Source organism: Pocillopora verrucosa, chromosome 10 (assembly GCF_036669915.1).
Source record: "Pocillopora verrucosa isolate sample1 chromosome 10, ASM3666991v2, whole genome shotgun sequence".
NCBI lineage: Eukaryota > Metazoa > Cnidaria > Anthozoa > Scleractinia > Pocilloporidae > Pocillopora > Pocillopora verrucosa.
The window spans coordinates 19,936,145-19,952,709 of NC_089321.1; the positions used below are offsets into that span (position 1 = coordinate 19,936,145).

Here is a 16,565-nt window from a genome sequence, read left to right on the forward strand (position 1 = left end):
GGTTTTTATGTCGCAATATGCCACGTTTCGAGGGCTAGCCCTTCGTTAAATCGGTTGATGGCGCGATTGAATCGTCACCACAGTGAAATGAATTGGTTCTACGGCGACTTTTTCAAATCTGTGTGGCTTTATACCTTATGATTTATCCTCATTAATTAAGATTATTGAGTATCGTTCAATTGAGAAATTGATGATCATAAAATTAAATTCAAACCTCTGTTCATTATGTGGACTGTCCCATGCTGATATCATAGGAAATCCATAGTGCTCCATTATGTCGTTTTCCAATGGCTATGATCTGAAATGTAGCTTTTAACTTGACTTTGTTTTAGAGGATTTAACGATCGATTCAGAGATCTCGGCAGATTCGAATTGAATTTCCGTTTTCTACTTGTACACAAGCGTTTCCTGGTCGAGATACCATTCATTAAAATTTTTGGATACTAGCGGCGGGTTTTACGTTACATATTTTCTAAAGGCCGTAAGCGCCCGAGTCTCCCATATGAAGATAAGTTATGACGCTGCGCGCTCACGAAGAGAGCTGTTTTAATTTTCCCAGAGAAACAGAAACTTTCTAAATTCACTGTTATTGCATGCATAGTATAAAAGTACTTTTTCGTTGGTCGAATGCTTCATATCTCCACCGTCAAATGGCTTTCTTCAAACCGTTAAGGTTTTCTACAATATATTTCAACCTCATTAGCTAAGATTGTTCAGCATTGTTTAATTTAAGAAACTGATGGTTTCCATAATCGCGTGACCAAAAACTAAAATCAATCCTATATTAAGACATATTTGTAATGCAGAATGTCCTTTAATGATGTTAGCAGAGGCGGCCCAGGCTCACATCTCGAGAAAAAGCAAACGAGTAATTCATGTATCACGCCCATATGAAGATAAGTTATGACGCTGCGCAAGAAAATAAAAAGTTAATGAGTACAACGAGTCAATTTTCACGCACAGACAGCTTACTGTTTAAAGACAGCAAACGATTAATTCATGAATCACACCCATAAGAAAATGAAAAGTTGTTGAGTACAATGAGTCAATGTTCATGCACAGTTGGCTTACTGTTTAAGGACAGAAGCTTCACTTGTACTCTCGATCTCATCGACCTCGTCAAGCAAATCCAATCGTTCCAAAAAAGGGATGAACACTGAAGCCTGACGTTTCGGTTAAACAGAGTAAGATGTTTCATTTTTTGACGCTAAAATCCATCATTAGTCCGAAAAGTGTGACGTTCTAAATCGAAATACAGTCACTCAGTTTTTTTAGCAATTCTAGCTTTTATCGTGTGAATCACACCCGCTAGAAAATGAAAAGTTTAGGAAGACAAGGAGTTTATTATCACACAAAGATAGGTTACCGTTTAAAGAAAGAAACTTAGGTTGTACCTTGATCAATCTTGTGATGTAAACCAAACTTTTCAAATAGTCAACACTTAAGCTTGACGTTCCTCATTTATAACATACATAGCACTTTTCATTTTTCATGTTCGATTACATCATAAGTGATAAAAGTGTGACGTAAAAACAGAAATACAGTGTACTTATTAATTGAGTGGTAGGAGCGCAGCGAGGTCCTTGCTTCATGACCGAGAGCCAAATATTTTCCCCGCCGGCCCCAACCAAACTCAGTCAATAAGCAATTTATCATATGACCACTAACTCTAAAAAAAAATTTCGACCCAAATGAGAAGCGACAGACGGGTATACGAGTACGAATCTTTTTTATGTCTGTTTAAGCGCCAGTGTCTCGCATAAGAAGATAAGTCATGACACTTCGCGCCCACGAAGCGAGATGTTTTAATTTTCTCAGAGAAACTGAAACTTTCTTAAATTTAATGCTACTGCATACATGGTATAAGCATACTTTTCCGTTGATCGGATGCTTCATATCTTCACCGTTAAATGGCTTTCTTCAAACCGTTAAGATTTTATACAATATATTTCAACCTCAATAGCTAAGATTGTTAAACATTGTCAGGAGATGGGATCCTGAAATTGCTTAATTTGAGAAACTGATAGTCAAATCAATCACGTGATCAAAAACTAAAGTCAATTCTCTATTAAAACACATTTATCATGCAGAATGTCCTTTACTGATGACAGCAGAGGCGGCTTAAGCTCACATCTCGAAAAAAAACAAACGATTTATTCATGAAAGCGTAACGATTTGTGTGACTCGGTGTTAAGTTACGAGAGTTGAACCTGTTATAAAGAATAATATGAAGTTATAAAAGTGTGACGTGCAAAACCGAAATAGACTCTCTGTAGAGTAAACTGTCGATCGGTTTTCCATATCAGTTCATGAAAAATTGATTATCTCTCACAGATAGCTTACCGTTTAAAGAAGCTTTAGTTCTACTGGTGTGGATCTTGTAATAAAATTCCAATTTCCCGAAACGGATGGACACAGAAGCCTGACGTTTCCTGTTAAAAAAAGAATGAATTAATTTATTTTTACATGTTCCATTCCATCATTGGTTATAAAAGTGTGACGTACAAAACCGAAATTCATTCGGGTGAGTTGTAACACTTAAATCTTCAGAGTAAATGCTGATTCGCTCTCCATATCTCCCTCTCATTAATTCTCCCTTGGTATTCGAATTTTGAGAGTCGCATGGAAACCGGGGAGTTCAACTCTCACCATCTTCTGCAAGATTTTGTGAAATGAGAATCATTAGTTCACGTCTCGTACATAATGAATCGCTTTAGGAAAAAAAAACACACCATTTTGATCTTTTTCTCAATGCTATTTGATAATTGATCAGTTCCTATTCTCAGGGATTTTATTAAATACTTTTGATCACAATTTTCATTTTTCGTAATCACAGATTGGCAGTAACAGTGTTTGATAGAGCGTCTTAATAAGGTTAACCGTGAGCCGCAAAACGGCCAACAAATTAGCCGTTAGGTGTAAAAGAAATTTCTGGTGACAACAATCGAAAGAGTTAACCGTTAGCCGTAAAAGCCATGCCAACACTCCTTTGCGACCCTCTTGATACTTAGAGGGGGCATCCAAAGGGTTTATTGGGAGATTTTACCCCCTATTCCACAATTTACGATAATAATACATTCCGGCCGGTATGCTCTTAAATTCAAATATGACGCAGCTAAATCCCCCCTCTCCACCCCTCCCATTTGAAAAATGTTCCCAACAATTCAGATTGCAATAAATAGTACATAACCTGTGAAATATCTACGGTGTCAGCTGTATATGATAGCAAACAATTACGGTAAGAACCTTTTTAATGTCAGCAATTTACTATTGACTTAAGACGTCCTATACTTCTAGCAGTTCTCAATGGGCTTAGCAATGGCGATAGCAAAAAAGCGATTAAACCGTTACGCCAAAAAATTGTCAATTTGGAGAAATCAGGTAATGTTAACATCAGTACTGAATTAAACGGGAAGCAAGTATTTCAAGCTTACAATTGTTTGTTATTTTTCAAAGAAAAGGGGAATTTAAGTCATATATATATAATTTTTATCATTCAAATCATCGCTCGGTGTTAGTCCCCTCTAGTTGCAAGTTTCTTGCGCTGTCAAAGGAAAAGAGGAAACAAAAACGGTTAGAGCAGCGCGAATTGCGGTCGAGAGTTTTCAGGAGAGCGCCTTCCGTATGCGCGGACAACGTAACTGTAGTCCAGTCCATTTCCCCCACCTCTCTCCCCTACTCAAAATAATTATGAAGGACTACTAAGTATAACTATTGATTATTACTGAAAGTCAAGCTACCTCCTCATTTAATTGTTGCCATATTTCAGTCACTGGATTAAAGCCTTTAAAGGTAAGACCAGTGATGTGGTTATGTTCGAGCAAATTACCGATCCACTCCGTCAGTTTTCTTTGTTTTCTTTTAATCTATTATATCAGTTACTATTTTTGTCTTCGATCATGCAAATCACATCCGCAAGAAAATGAAACGTTCATGAGTATATTGAATCGTCACCACAGTGAAATAAATTAATTCTACGGCGAGTTTTTCAAATCTCTGCAGCTTTATACCATATAATTTACCCTCGTTAACTAAGGTTATTGAGTATCGTTGAATTTGAGAAATTGATGATTTTGCCTAAACTAAATCAGACCTCTATTTGCAGTGTAGACTGTCCCACGCTGATATCGTAGGAAATCCGTAGTCATTACGTGGTTTTCCAGTTGCCTTTTTCTGAAATGTAGCTATTAACTTGACTGTTTTAGGAGGGTTTAACGATCGATTCAGAGATCGCGGTAGATTCGAATTTAATTTCCGTTTTCTACTTGTACACAAGCGTTTCACGGTCGAGATACCATTCATTTAAATTTTTGAATACTGGCGGCGGGTTCTACGGTAAACATTTTTCTCAACGCCGTAATCCGTTTTTTTGTCTGTTTAGTTGTACCCTCGATCTCATCGATCTCGTCAAGCAAATCCAATGGTTCCAAAAGGGATGAACACTGAAGCCTGACGTTTTGATTAAACAGAGTAAGATGTTTCATTTTTGGACGCTAAGATCCATCATTAGTCAGAAAAGTGTAACCGAAATGCAGTCACTCAGTTCTTTTTGGCAATTCTGGCTTCGATCATACAAATCACACCCGCTAGAAAATGAAAAGTGTAGGAAGACGATGAGTCAATTATCATGCAAAAATAGGTTACCGTTTGAAGAAAGAAACTTACTTAGGTTATACTGTGATCGATCTTGTGATTTAAATCAATCCTTTCAAAGAGTTAACAGTTAAGCTTGACGTGTCCCATAAAAAATAGAAGAACACTTTTTATTTTTCATGTTTAAGTACTTTATTAGTGACAAAAGTGTGACGTACAAAACGGAAATACTGTGCTTTTCTTGATTGAGTGGTAGGAGCGCAACGAGGTCCTTGCTTAATGGCCGAGAGCCCAATATTTTTCCGTTCGGCCCAACTAAACTCAGTCAATAAGCATTTTATCATATGACCACTACTTGTTGAAAATTTCGACCTAAATAGGGCGCGATACACGGACATACGAGCACAAATCTTTTTTTTTTTTATGTCTGTTTAAGCGCCAGAGTCTCGAATAAGAAAATAAGTCAGGACGCTGCGCGCCCACGAAGAGAGATGTTTGAATTTGCTCACAGGAACTAAGACTATTTTAAATCAGTGTGATTGCATACATAGTATAAGCATACTTTTCCGTTGATTGGATGCTTCATATCTCAACCGTTGAATGGCTTTCTTCAAACCGTTAGGGTTTTGTGCAGTATATTTCAACCTCATTAACTAAGATTGCTAAGTATTGATTAATTTGAGAAATTGATGGTTTCCACAATCACGTGATCAAAAACTAAAATCAATCTTATATTAAGACATATTTATCATTCAGAATGTCCTTTACTGATGTCAGCAGAGGCGATTAATTCATGAAAGCGTCACGCGTTGTGTGACTCGGTGTTAAGTCGCGAGGGTTGAAAAGAAAAATAGTATGGTGAACTAAATATGACCGATTTGAAGTTATAAAAGTGTGACGTGCAAAATCGAATTAGATCCACTGCGGAGTAAACTTTGTTTTTGCAATATGTAGTTATGTCTCGTTTCGAGCGTTAGTCCTTCATTAAAGCGGTTGATGGCGCGATTGAATCGCCACCACAGTGAAATCAATTCGTTATTCAGCGGTTTTCTCAAATCTCTGTAGCTTTATACCATATAATTTATCCTCATTAACTAATGTTTTTGAGTATTGTTCAATTTGAGAAATTGATGATCATAAAACTCAAATCAGACCTCTATTTATGTTGTGGACTGTCCCTCGCTGAAGAAAATCCGTGGTGCTTGATCACGTGGTTTTCCAGTGGCTATGACTCTACATCAGCTATCAACTTGAATCTGTTTAGGAGGGTTGAACGAACGATTCAGAGATCTGCGCGCTCACGAAGAGAGATGATTTAATTTTCTCAGAGGACTGACACTTTCTTAAATTCGCTGTTATTGCATACATAGTACAAGCGTACTTTACCGTTGAACGGATGCTTTATATGTCCACCGTTAAATTTCTTTCTTCAAACCGTTATGGTTTTATACAATATATTTCAACCTCAGTAGTTAAGATATTGTTAGGCATTGTTTAATTTGAGTAACTGATGGTTTCGACAATCACGTAATCAAAAATTAAAATCAATCCCATATTAAGACATATTCATAATGCAGAAAGTCCTTTGCTGATGTCAGCAGAGGTGGTCCAGGTTCACGTTCTCGTGAAAAAGCAAACGATTAATTCATGAAAGCGTCACGGGTTGTATGACTTGGTGTTAAGTTACGAGAGTTGAACATGTTATTGAGAATAAAATGGGGAGCGAAATATGCGAGAAATATTTCGAGAAATTAACATTTAACACGTAAAATCAATAAAAGTACACACATCTTGCTTTGCCATCATTGTTATTCCCATCCCCACAGTGACACCTCGCATTTATCTATCGTCCCGATCAACCAACCAGACAGCTGTCCCCGTGATATGTCTGCAATTCCTGATCCATAAGAGGAATGCACGGCAGAGGCGGCACCAGGATCGTGCATGCTATACCACTGGAACAAACCACAAAAACCTTTTTCCAGCCGCTTGAAAATTCCTTTTGATTTCCCTTACCACAATAGACTTACCAGTTTCCCCCTTGGCCAGTCACTAAAAAGTTATGACCCTTACAAGCCAAGCATACCATCTCTGCCCGACCGTGAGATAAGCGAACGCTCATATCGACGACATGCCAGTAACCACCAAACTACTCTACTGAATATTATGAAGAACCAGTTGTCAAAGGAAGAAAAATTATGAAATAACATAAAGAACTTCACTTGACGATCTGCGTACTCACTGAATAGGTTGAACTAATCGAAATTTTATTGTCCTTTACGATGAGTTTCCGGTGATTAAATAAACAGTAAGAAGTGTCACACTTAAATAAACAGTAAGAAGTGTCACAATCTTTTGGGTCCACCATGAATTGGTGAAACTTGCTTTTATGTCACCAACTACTAGTGATGTTTGTCCAAACTTTGCTGCACAATCATGAACCAGCCTCGCCTTTGCCGAGCTTTTAGGGATGCTTTACTGGGTAGTGAGGGAGGTACCACACTGGTTTATCCCTTGTGTTCAACTCTTCTTAAAGAACTCTTTCTGCATGTCTTCTTTCTATGTAGTCGTTTATTGTCGCCCGTTACTTCCTCGACAATTTTTCATCTTTCATAAGACACCTCTTCAAAAACAGAGCTCTTCGCTCTGCCATCACCTTGTTGTTGAGTTTGCACGGTGGGTCTTGTTGCCAGGGCAAAGTAACTTGAAAGTGTCCATGGACTTGCTGCAGAATCCCTTCCATGATCTTAAAAGGTCTCTTATCTTCGACTGGTGCACAAACTTTGGTCTCTACTTCTGTGTTTTCAAAGTATGTTTTCCATAGCCTTTCTAACTGCTGGTGTTATTCTTCATTGCGAATTTCGCGTTCAGTTTTGCTGTCCAATAACATATTGAAGTCTTTCTGATAAGTCAAGCTATCAGCGGATTCTTTTATAGGACCTTGGTCTATAGCATCATCATCTGATCGCTCATTAAATCTTCCACCTTTTAATTATTAGACTAACACACACACTTTCATCTTCCAAGTTAGGAACGTTGTCGTGAACAAAAAGACCCTCTATGGTACGTGTGAATTTTGCTGAACAATTTGGGCTATCCTTTTGGTCCCCAACAGGACCAATTACAGCATTTCTTAAACTTTATCTGACCGCGAATGGTTTATCTTCTCCTCCTGCCTTGTGCTCAAGCGGAAGGAACGAATTGGGCTTCTCCTTGAGACCAACCTCTAACATAAGGAGAGGTACCCGGTTTTTCATCAGCTATAACAACTAAGTAACTTACTTGAATTCACTATGATCGTACATGTATGCGACCCATCACGAGATTTCAGGGAATAAGGTGAACGCACGCTCACGGTACACTAGCACACTAAAACAAAAGAACGAGCTTTTAAAACGTTAGCTGCGTGTAAGTTATTTATCCCATTAACTTCGCAACTATTGTCTTGCTTCGCACGGTAGAAACAAAGGAACGTGTTAAGATCTTGCTCCCAACTTTGCACAATATAACACGGTGACCGTGCCAATTTTATAACATATAATAATTACAATTTCCGATAAAAGAAGAATATCCAGGTTATGAAAGAAAAGTAAAACATTTGCATTAAAAGACTGACAAAGGAGGCGTAAATTGTTTTACTGTTTGATAGGTTGATTGACTCATTGACCTGTCCAATAACAAACTTTTGGATAAAAACCACAGAAAATGATAATTTTGACGATTACACTATTAATTTTCTTTAAAAAAGGAAATCTATTTACTCCGCTTCTGGTGTCATAGGATAATCGCGGTGTAAGATTTCGTGGTTTTCCAGTGGTCGTAATTTGCATTAATAATTAACTTAACCTCTTCTTGTTAAAGCGTCAAAGTCTTGCGTGAGAAGATAAGTCAGCGTATGACGCTGAAAGTTCAGGAAGAAAAGTTGTGTATTTTCTGTGGGGAACAGAACGTTACTTGACTGATTTCCTATACTCTTGTCTATAATCTTTTTTTTGTTTTTTTCAGTCGTGTCATGTCCTGTGACTATGAAGTCATGTTATGTTGTGCAAAAATCGTTCGTCAAACCTCTGAGGCCTCACAATATTTTCAAATATTCCATGCCACATTGTAGAATGTCAAGAAATCTTCCGGAGAGTTGTTGTAAAAGGTTATCTCTCTTGTTAGCCTAAGAATTGAAACGCTTAAAAGGCTTTATTGTAAACACGTTCTGACGGCAGGTAAAAATGCAGATAGAAAACGAAGCATTACATTCATACTGCAGACCACTATTTACTGGTTTCTTTGCCGAATACTGGCAATACAATATCATTGATTCCTCAAGATTATCAAATGCTCTAATGGAGGGCTAACGCTCGAAACGTCAGCTTCAGAAACTCATTACGATGGCCAATTTACATTTTCAACTCAGTTGGTAAAGCCAAATAGTTTTGTAATACCCCACCAAAGTTTCTTTAAAAACTTACTCCGTAGATTAATGTTGTTTATAAAAACTATGCATAGGAAAAGTTCTCATTGCAAAAGTTAAGATAAATGCTGTCAATTTTGTTTGTCTTTGTCCTGAGACTTTAAAGTCATGTAATGTTCTGCAAAAATCACAACTTGAGTAAAATGAAAGGTGACAAACCCGACTTCTTCACTTATTTTTTGTTTTAAGGGGATATTGTGAATTCTGACACTTTCAGCTTGTTACAAATAGTTTCCGGGTGTAATCGACCCAGCCCGTTTTTGTAATTTAACATGCGTGTTCCTGATTGTAGTGACTCGTTATTAATCCAGATTATCAACTCATTTAGTATTGTGTTACTAAAAACAATGTTTACCTGATAACAGGGGAGGATGGCAATGGAAACCTAACAGCAGAAGCCATGACACCTTTCATGAGCATCGCCTTATTTGTTGCCCTGTTCTTGCTCAACTCAGATCGCATTCAGAAAGCCATTGAGATATGCAGGGAATGTTTGGTTTTGCTAAATAGCACTGAAAAAAACAGCAAAGACCAATTTGATTCAGTACTGCTACAATTTTACAGCGACATCTATACCGTTCTTTTCAGCGCTTATCGTCATATCTCTGACAACATAAGTGCAGAAAGATACGGGAAGAAACTGTTTGACTTATACAGCGAGTCTGGAATTATGCTTTACAAACTTGGCGAAAACCTGAAAGCGAAGGAGTATGTTGAGAGGGCCCTTACCATAACAACCAAAGTTGGCGACAGAAGCGGAGAAGCATGCTGTTACGGAAACCTTGGAGCGTTGCTTCAACTGCTTGGCCAATACGACAAGGCTAATGAGTATCTCCAAAAGGCGCTTGTCATCAATACTGAAATTGGCGACAGAAAAGGGGAGGCAACTGACTACGGAAACCTAGGTACTGTGTTTGAGTCGCTTGGCCAATACGACAAGGCAAAAGAGTATCTCAAAAAAGCGCTTGTCATCGATACTGAAATTGGCGACAGAAAAGGGGAGGCAACTGACTACGGAAACCTAGGTACTGTGTTTGAGTCGCTTGGCCAATACGACAAGGCAAAAGAGTATCTCAAAAAAGCGCTTGTCATCAATACTGAAATTGGCGACAGAAAAGGGGAGGCAACTGACTACGGAAACCTAGGTACTGTATTTCAGTCGCTTGGCCAATACGACAAAGCAAAAGAGTATCTCGAAAAAGCGCTTGTCATCACAACTGAAATTGGCGACAGAAAAGTAGAAGCATCATGCTATGGAAGCCTAGGTACTGTGTTTTTTTCGCTTGGCCAATACGCCAAGGCTAAAGAGTATCTCCAAAAAGCACTTGTCATCACAACTGAAATTGGCGACAGAAAAGGGGAGGCAACTCACTACGGAAATCTAGGTACTGTGTTTGAGTCGCTTGGCCAATACGACAAGGCTAAAGAGTATCTCCAAAAAGCACTTGTCATCACAACTGAAATTGGCGACAGAAAAGGGGAAGCAACATGTTATGAAAACCTAGGTACTGTGTTTGAGTTGCTTGGCCAATACGACAAGGCTAAAGAGTATCTCCAAAAAGCGCTTGTCATCACAACTGAAATTGGCGACAGAAAAGGGGAAGCATCATGCTATGGAAACCTAGGTACTGTGTTTGAGTCGCTTGCCCAATACGACAAGGCTAAAGAATATCTCCAAAAAGAGCTTGTCATCATAACTGAAATTCGCGACAAGAAAGGGGAAGCATCATGTTACGGAAAGCTAGGTATTGTGTTTCAGTCGCTTGGCCGATACGACAAGGCAAAAGAGTATTACAAAAAAGCGCTTATCATCACAACTGAAATTGGCGACAGAAATGTGGAAGCATCAATCTATGGAAACCTAGGTACTGTGTTTGGGTCGCTTGGCCAATACGACAAGGCTAAAGAGTATCTCCAAAAGGCGCTTGTCATCAAAACTGAAATTGGCGACAGAAAAGGGGAGGCATCATGTTATGTAAACCTGAGCAATGTGTGTGAGTTGCTTGACCAACATGACAAGGCTAAAGAGTATCTCAAAAAAGCGCTTGTCATCACGACTGGAATCGGCGACAGAAAAGGGGAAGCATCATGTTATGGAAACCTAGGTGCTGTGTTTCAGTCGCTTGGCCAATACGACAAGGCTAAAGAGTATCTCCAAAAAGCACTTGTCATCACAACTGAAATTGGCGACAGAAAAGGGGAGGCATCATGTTATGGAAACCTAGGTGCTGTGTTTCAGTCGCTTGGCCAATACGACAAGGCTAAAGAGTATCTCCAAAAAGCACTTGTCATCAGAACTGAAATTGGCGACAGAAAAGGGGAGGTATCATGTTATGGAAACCTAGGTGCTGTGTTTCAGTCGCTTGGCCAATACGACAAGGCTAAAGAGTATCTCCAAAAAGCGCTTGTCATCAGAACTGAAATTGGCGACAGACAAGGGGAAGCATCATGTTATGGAAGCCTAGGTATTGTGTTTCGGTCGCTTGGCCAATACGACAAGGCTAAAGAGTATCTCCAAAAAGCGCTTGTCATCATGACTGAAATTGGCGACAGAAAAGGGGAAGGATCATGTTATGGAAACCTAGGTACTGTGTTTGAGTCGCTTGGCCAATACGACAAGGCTAAAGAGTATTTCCAAAAGGCGCTTGTTATCAAAACTGAAATTGGCGACAGACAAGGGGAAGCATCATGTTATGGAAACCTAGGTGCTGTTTTTGAGTCCCTTGGCCAATACGACAAGGCTAAAGAGTATCTCCATAAGGCGCTTGTCATCAGAACTGGAATTGGCGAAAGACAAGGGGAAGCATCATGTTATGGAAAGCTAGGTATTGTGTTTTATTTGCTTGGCCAATACGACAAGGCTAAAGAGTATCTCCAAAAAGCGCTTGTCATCATGACTGAAATTGGCGACAGAAAAGGGGAAGGATCATGTTATGGAAACCTAGGTACTGTGTTTGAGTCGCTTGGCCAATACGACAAGGCTAAAGAGTATCTCCAAAAAGCGCTTGTCATCACAACTGAAATTGGTGATAAGAGAGGGGAAGCAGAAAATCTTGGAAACCTTGGAAGTGTGTCTAAAACTGTTGGTGATTATGAAGCTTCGGAAGTATGTTTGGAGAAAGCTTTATTCATATCCAGAGATATTGGAGATGGAAGAGGAGAGTTCGAAATCCTTAAACGCTACGCCATTTTGTATTTATTTCAAAATAAAATCAAAGACTCTGTGTCGTGTCTTCATCTGTGCATTGAAAAGTATGAGGAGCTGAGATATTTTTTGGGAGCCAATGATGAGTTCAAAACATCATTTCTGGATCACTTAGGAATATATCCCTACAAGCTGCTTTGTACTTTGCTCTGTGATACCGGAAATGCTCGGGATGCTCTTTATGTTGAGGAGTTGGGTCGAGCTAGAGGCCTATCAGACTTAATGGCAGAGAAGTACTCGGTTGAAACGCACATCTTTGCTAATCCACAATCTTGGTTTGGCATTGAGGACATTTTAAGAAAGAAAAATAACTGTACTTGTCTGTACATTTCTTATTTTCAGAATCGTCTGCATTTGTGGATCTTGAAAACAAGTGGAGTCCTTCACCATAGAAGAATATCAGTAGAAGAGAATCTAGTTCAGGCTGGGTTGCCCCAAGATTTGTCTCTGAGTCAATTTTTGGATGAAAATTTCCGGAGTCTTGGTATTTTGCCTACTAAAGATTGTGAAGATCGGTCTTTAAATACGATAAAAGTGCAACCTCTCTCCCCCGCACAAAAGAGCTCAGCAAGACTGCGACTCGTGGAGGAGGAAGAGGAGAAGAAAGTCATTTCAAGTCTGTCTTTGTGTTACAAAATGTTTATTGCCCCCGTTTATGATTTGCTTGAGGGGTCGGAAGTCGTCATCGTTCCTGACCGCAGTTTGTACAAAGTGCCCTTTGCTGCACTGAGTGAAAAGGAGGGAGCCGGATACCTCTCGGAGACTCATAGGATCCGTGTCATTCCTTCTTTGACAACACTCAAGATTATTCAAGACAGTCCAGAGGGCTATCACAGCAACACCGGTGCCTTGATAATAGGCAATCCCAAGGTTAATTGGCTGTCGTCATTGCCATTTGCAAGAAAGGAAGCGGAGATGGTTGGACGACTGATGCGTGTTCCGCCTCTGGTAGAAGAGAAAGCAACGAAGCAGGCGGTGCTTGAGCGGATAGGTTCAGTGAGCCTGATACATTTTGCTGCCCATGGCAACGCCCGAAGAGGAGAAATTGCCCTCTCCCCCATTCCTATTCCCAACAGTCAAAATGCTATCACACCACATGAAGCTTACATGTTGACGATGGCTGATGTCTCACGAGTGAAAGTTAGAGCTAAACTGGTGGTACTTAGCTGCTGTCACAGTGGAAGAGGTGAGATAACAGCCGAGGGAGTGATAGGAATTGCCCGTGCTTTCTTAGGATCTGGTGCTCGCTCGGTGTTAGTTGCGCTGTGGGCCATTCCAGACTTAGCAACGGAACAGCTGATGAATCGGTTCTACAAACACCTTGTTGAAGGAGAAAGTGCCAGTGAATCCCTTCATCAGGCCATGAAGTGGATGAGAAAAAACGGCTTGAAAAAAATTTCTGAGTGGGCTTCGTTTACGCTGATTGGAGATGATGTGAGGCTCGAGTTTGACAAGCAGAGGTAAGACACGGTGAGAACAGGTATTTCATAAATTAAGGTTAAATAAGATGTGAAGGTGGTCTGACTGTCGGCAGGAATCCTTTGTCACCTTGAATACCAAGGCTAGTTTTATACCATTTTTTTCGGTTTCTTTCAAATAGTAACAATTGATTTTCCCAGTTAGCTGTAAAATATAAAATCTAGAAAGCGCCTTTCTGCCAATCAGATACAAGTACACATTTGCCCACATATTGCGACTGGTATAACTGTTTATTTATAATTGTTTTTCTTCTTTACGTTTGTTGTAGGAAAGAGGATGAGAATATCTGGAAGGAAACAGACCTTAGAGACTTTTAAATGGATGAACAAATAGAACGAGTAAAAAAAATACTCTATCCGTTATTTTATTGTGTAATTAAAGAATGGGCAATCTTCAATTAAGAATATTAATTATAATTTTTTTTTGCGTTTTCTTTTCCGATTTTTTCAGAAGGACGTATTGGTTACGTATTCGAGAAAGATGTTATTCTACGCAAAAATGATCTTATCTGGCCGATATAAGTAGCACGAAACATTATTGACGAAGGGCTCTTAAGTAAAGTGAAATCAGGAAAGTTGAAACAGTAGTTTAAGCATCAAAAATGAGCCAGTTGTCTTAAAGGGTTTTCTCTCAAAGCCTTTAATTTTTTTGTGATAGGTTTCGTTCACAGAATGCTAAATTTTTGACAAATTTCTTAAAAGAAACCTTTCCTTATGGTCATTTCCAGTACCACTTCTTAGTGCTTAAAAGACTGAAAAATACATGGATTTCTAAATAGGACCATGGAAAAAGCTATCAAAGTCAAGAATTGTATTACTAAAAAAGTGGAAAAGTTACGGCAGCAATATTTGAAACTGGTTCAATAAATCACTTACGCATCGTAATGTTTGATACCTTATAATGTTTTCACGGTGATTTAATCGTTTTCAAGTCAGGTTATTGTCAGAAAGTTGGTTTGGGAATAAAAATATTCTTGTTTTTACCACACTTTTATACAATCCTCTTTTTTGGGAAACTTTCCTAAGGGATTATGTAGTAATTAGTAATAGTATTAATTATGGAGATACTCTTTAGCCTTGTCGTATTGGCCATGCGGCTGAAACACAATACTTCGGCTTCCATAACATGATGCTTCCCCTTGTCTGTCGCCAATTTCAGTTCTGATGATAAGCCCTTTTTGGAGATACTCTTTAGCCTTGTCGTATTGGCCAAGCGACTGAAACACAGCACCTTGGTTTCCATAACATGATACCTCCCCTTTTCAGTCGCCAAGACGCTAAAATAAAAGACAGCTTGAGAGAAATCTTAGAAAACATCGTGAGCGTCTGTTTTAATCAGGTTACAGAGTAAAACAGAAAGTACTGCTGTTCATTGTTAAGGCGTGCATTTCTCTGATCGTTTCTCCTCCACCCATGTGACTTGATTCTCGTCCTACAATCAAAAAAAAAAACGGCGATGAAGTTCTGGTGATCAGTATTCCAGTGTCAAATAGTAATCCTAATACATGTATCGCTAGATATAGCGTCAAATGATCATATTATGTTAGCCAAACGAGTTTTTCATCCCTTCATTTGATGTAAATGACATTAATTTCATTCTTGAGGCATGAAAAAGTGATTGCATGCACGAAAAAAGGTTCGATCATGTCACGTTTTCTTGATATGGTGTCCTTCTCGTCTCCTTCTTTAGCTATTTCTAAGGGCGTTTAATATCACACTAATTATTCCCAACGTTAATATACCTTAACTATGAGTATCAGTGCATGAGGAATTCTCATTATATTCCTACCCCAAACTACACGTCCCAAACCCCTTCCCTCCTCCACTTCGCTCTGCTTAAAAAAGGAAATTAAAGAGATGGATTCTGGCCAGTTTTGTTCGGAAACCTTTCTGTGAGTTATGTTTCTTATGAATCAAGAACATCGATCATTCCTACCCCAACCTACTTGCCCCAACCTCCCTCCCTCCCCCACTCCGTTCTGCTTCAAAGAGCGCATATAGTAGTAATCAGTTTGCTGGATAAATTTTTTATTCTTTTTGCTCTCGACCAATTAGCCCGCAACAGTTCTCACAGTTATTTTAAAAGCTTTTAATGAGAAATTTCTGCGCAAAATTTTGAAGTCATTCAAATTTTGTAGGTAAATGGCTTCTCTTTCTGTTCTGGTAGTGTTGCGCTTTTTCTAAACCATGAAACGTTATTGTCAAGTGCAATTTCTTGGGCATTTTACTTTACTTCCAATGCACAGAGGCATAAGGAACTTAAAAAGGAACTTAGCAACAGTGCTTAGCAACAGTTAGGTGAATATTTTCCATATAAGTTCATTCCATATATGAGCTGATTACCTGAGGTGAGTGAAAAAATTAGAATACTAGAAATGAAATATCCGGAGGCAAAAATTTGAGAGTGTGTCCACGAGAGCACCAGGCAGTCTTGCAACATGCCATCTTACTGGTTTCAATAAAACTTTGCCAGTTTTAAGGGTCTACCCCAAAACTCAAACAGAAAAACTGGTTTCCGGTTTTGGTTCTTTCCGGGTGAGGATAGACCACCTCCTGGTTTCTGTCGTTTTCACCAGGGAAATCGCTTCAAAATGGGAAAAATGTATGAAGCTCTGACTGCGATGCAACAAAATTTGAGAGGGGGTCAATGTTTAGCGACAGTAGGAGACAGACAACTGTGAAACGTCATGTAACTGTCAAAGAGTTTACACTTGTAGTAATATATTCCCCTCTCTCGCAACAGCTCAACAGATAGTATTGATCCTATGCAGTGTACTTTTATCAGTTGTATTGCGTCCTGATAGTGATGCTACATAAGTGAGCG

The 16,565-nt window shown here is 39.1% G+C and overlaps 1 protein-coding gene across 1 annotated transcript; it reads left to right on the top strand.

Annotated features, from left to right (window-relative positions):
- Window positions 1–7,029: 7,029 nt before the first annotated feature.
- Window positions 7,030–14,059, top strand: LOC131774787 (tetratricopeptide repeat protein 28-like). Its single transcript, XM_066172954.1, has 4 exons — window positions 7,030–7,087; window positions 7,709–7,834; window positions 9,424–13,723; window positions 14,011–14,059. Exons 1-4 carry the CDS (start codon window positions 7,030–7,032, stop codon window positions 14,057–14,059), a joined length of 4,533 nt encoding a protein of 1,510 aa, XP_066029051.1.
- Window positions 14,060–16,565: the final 2,506 nt, after the last annotated feature.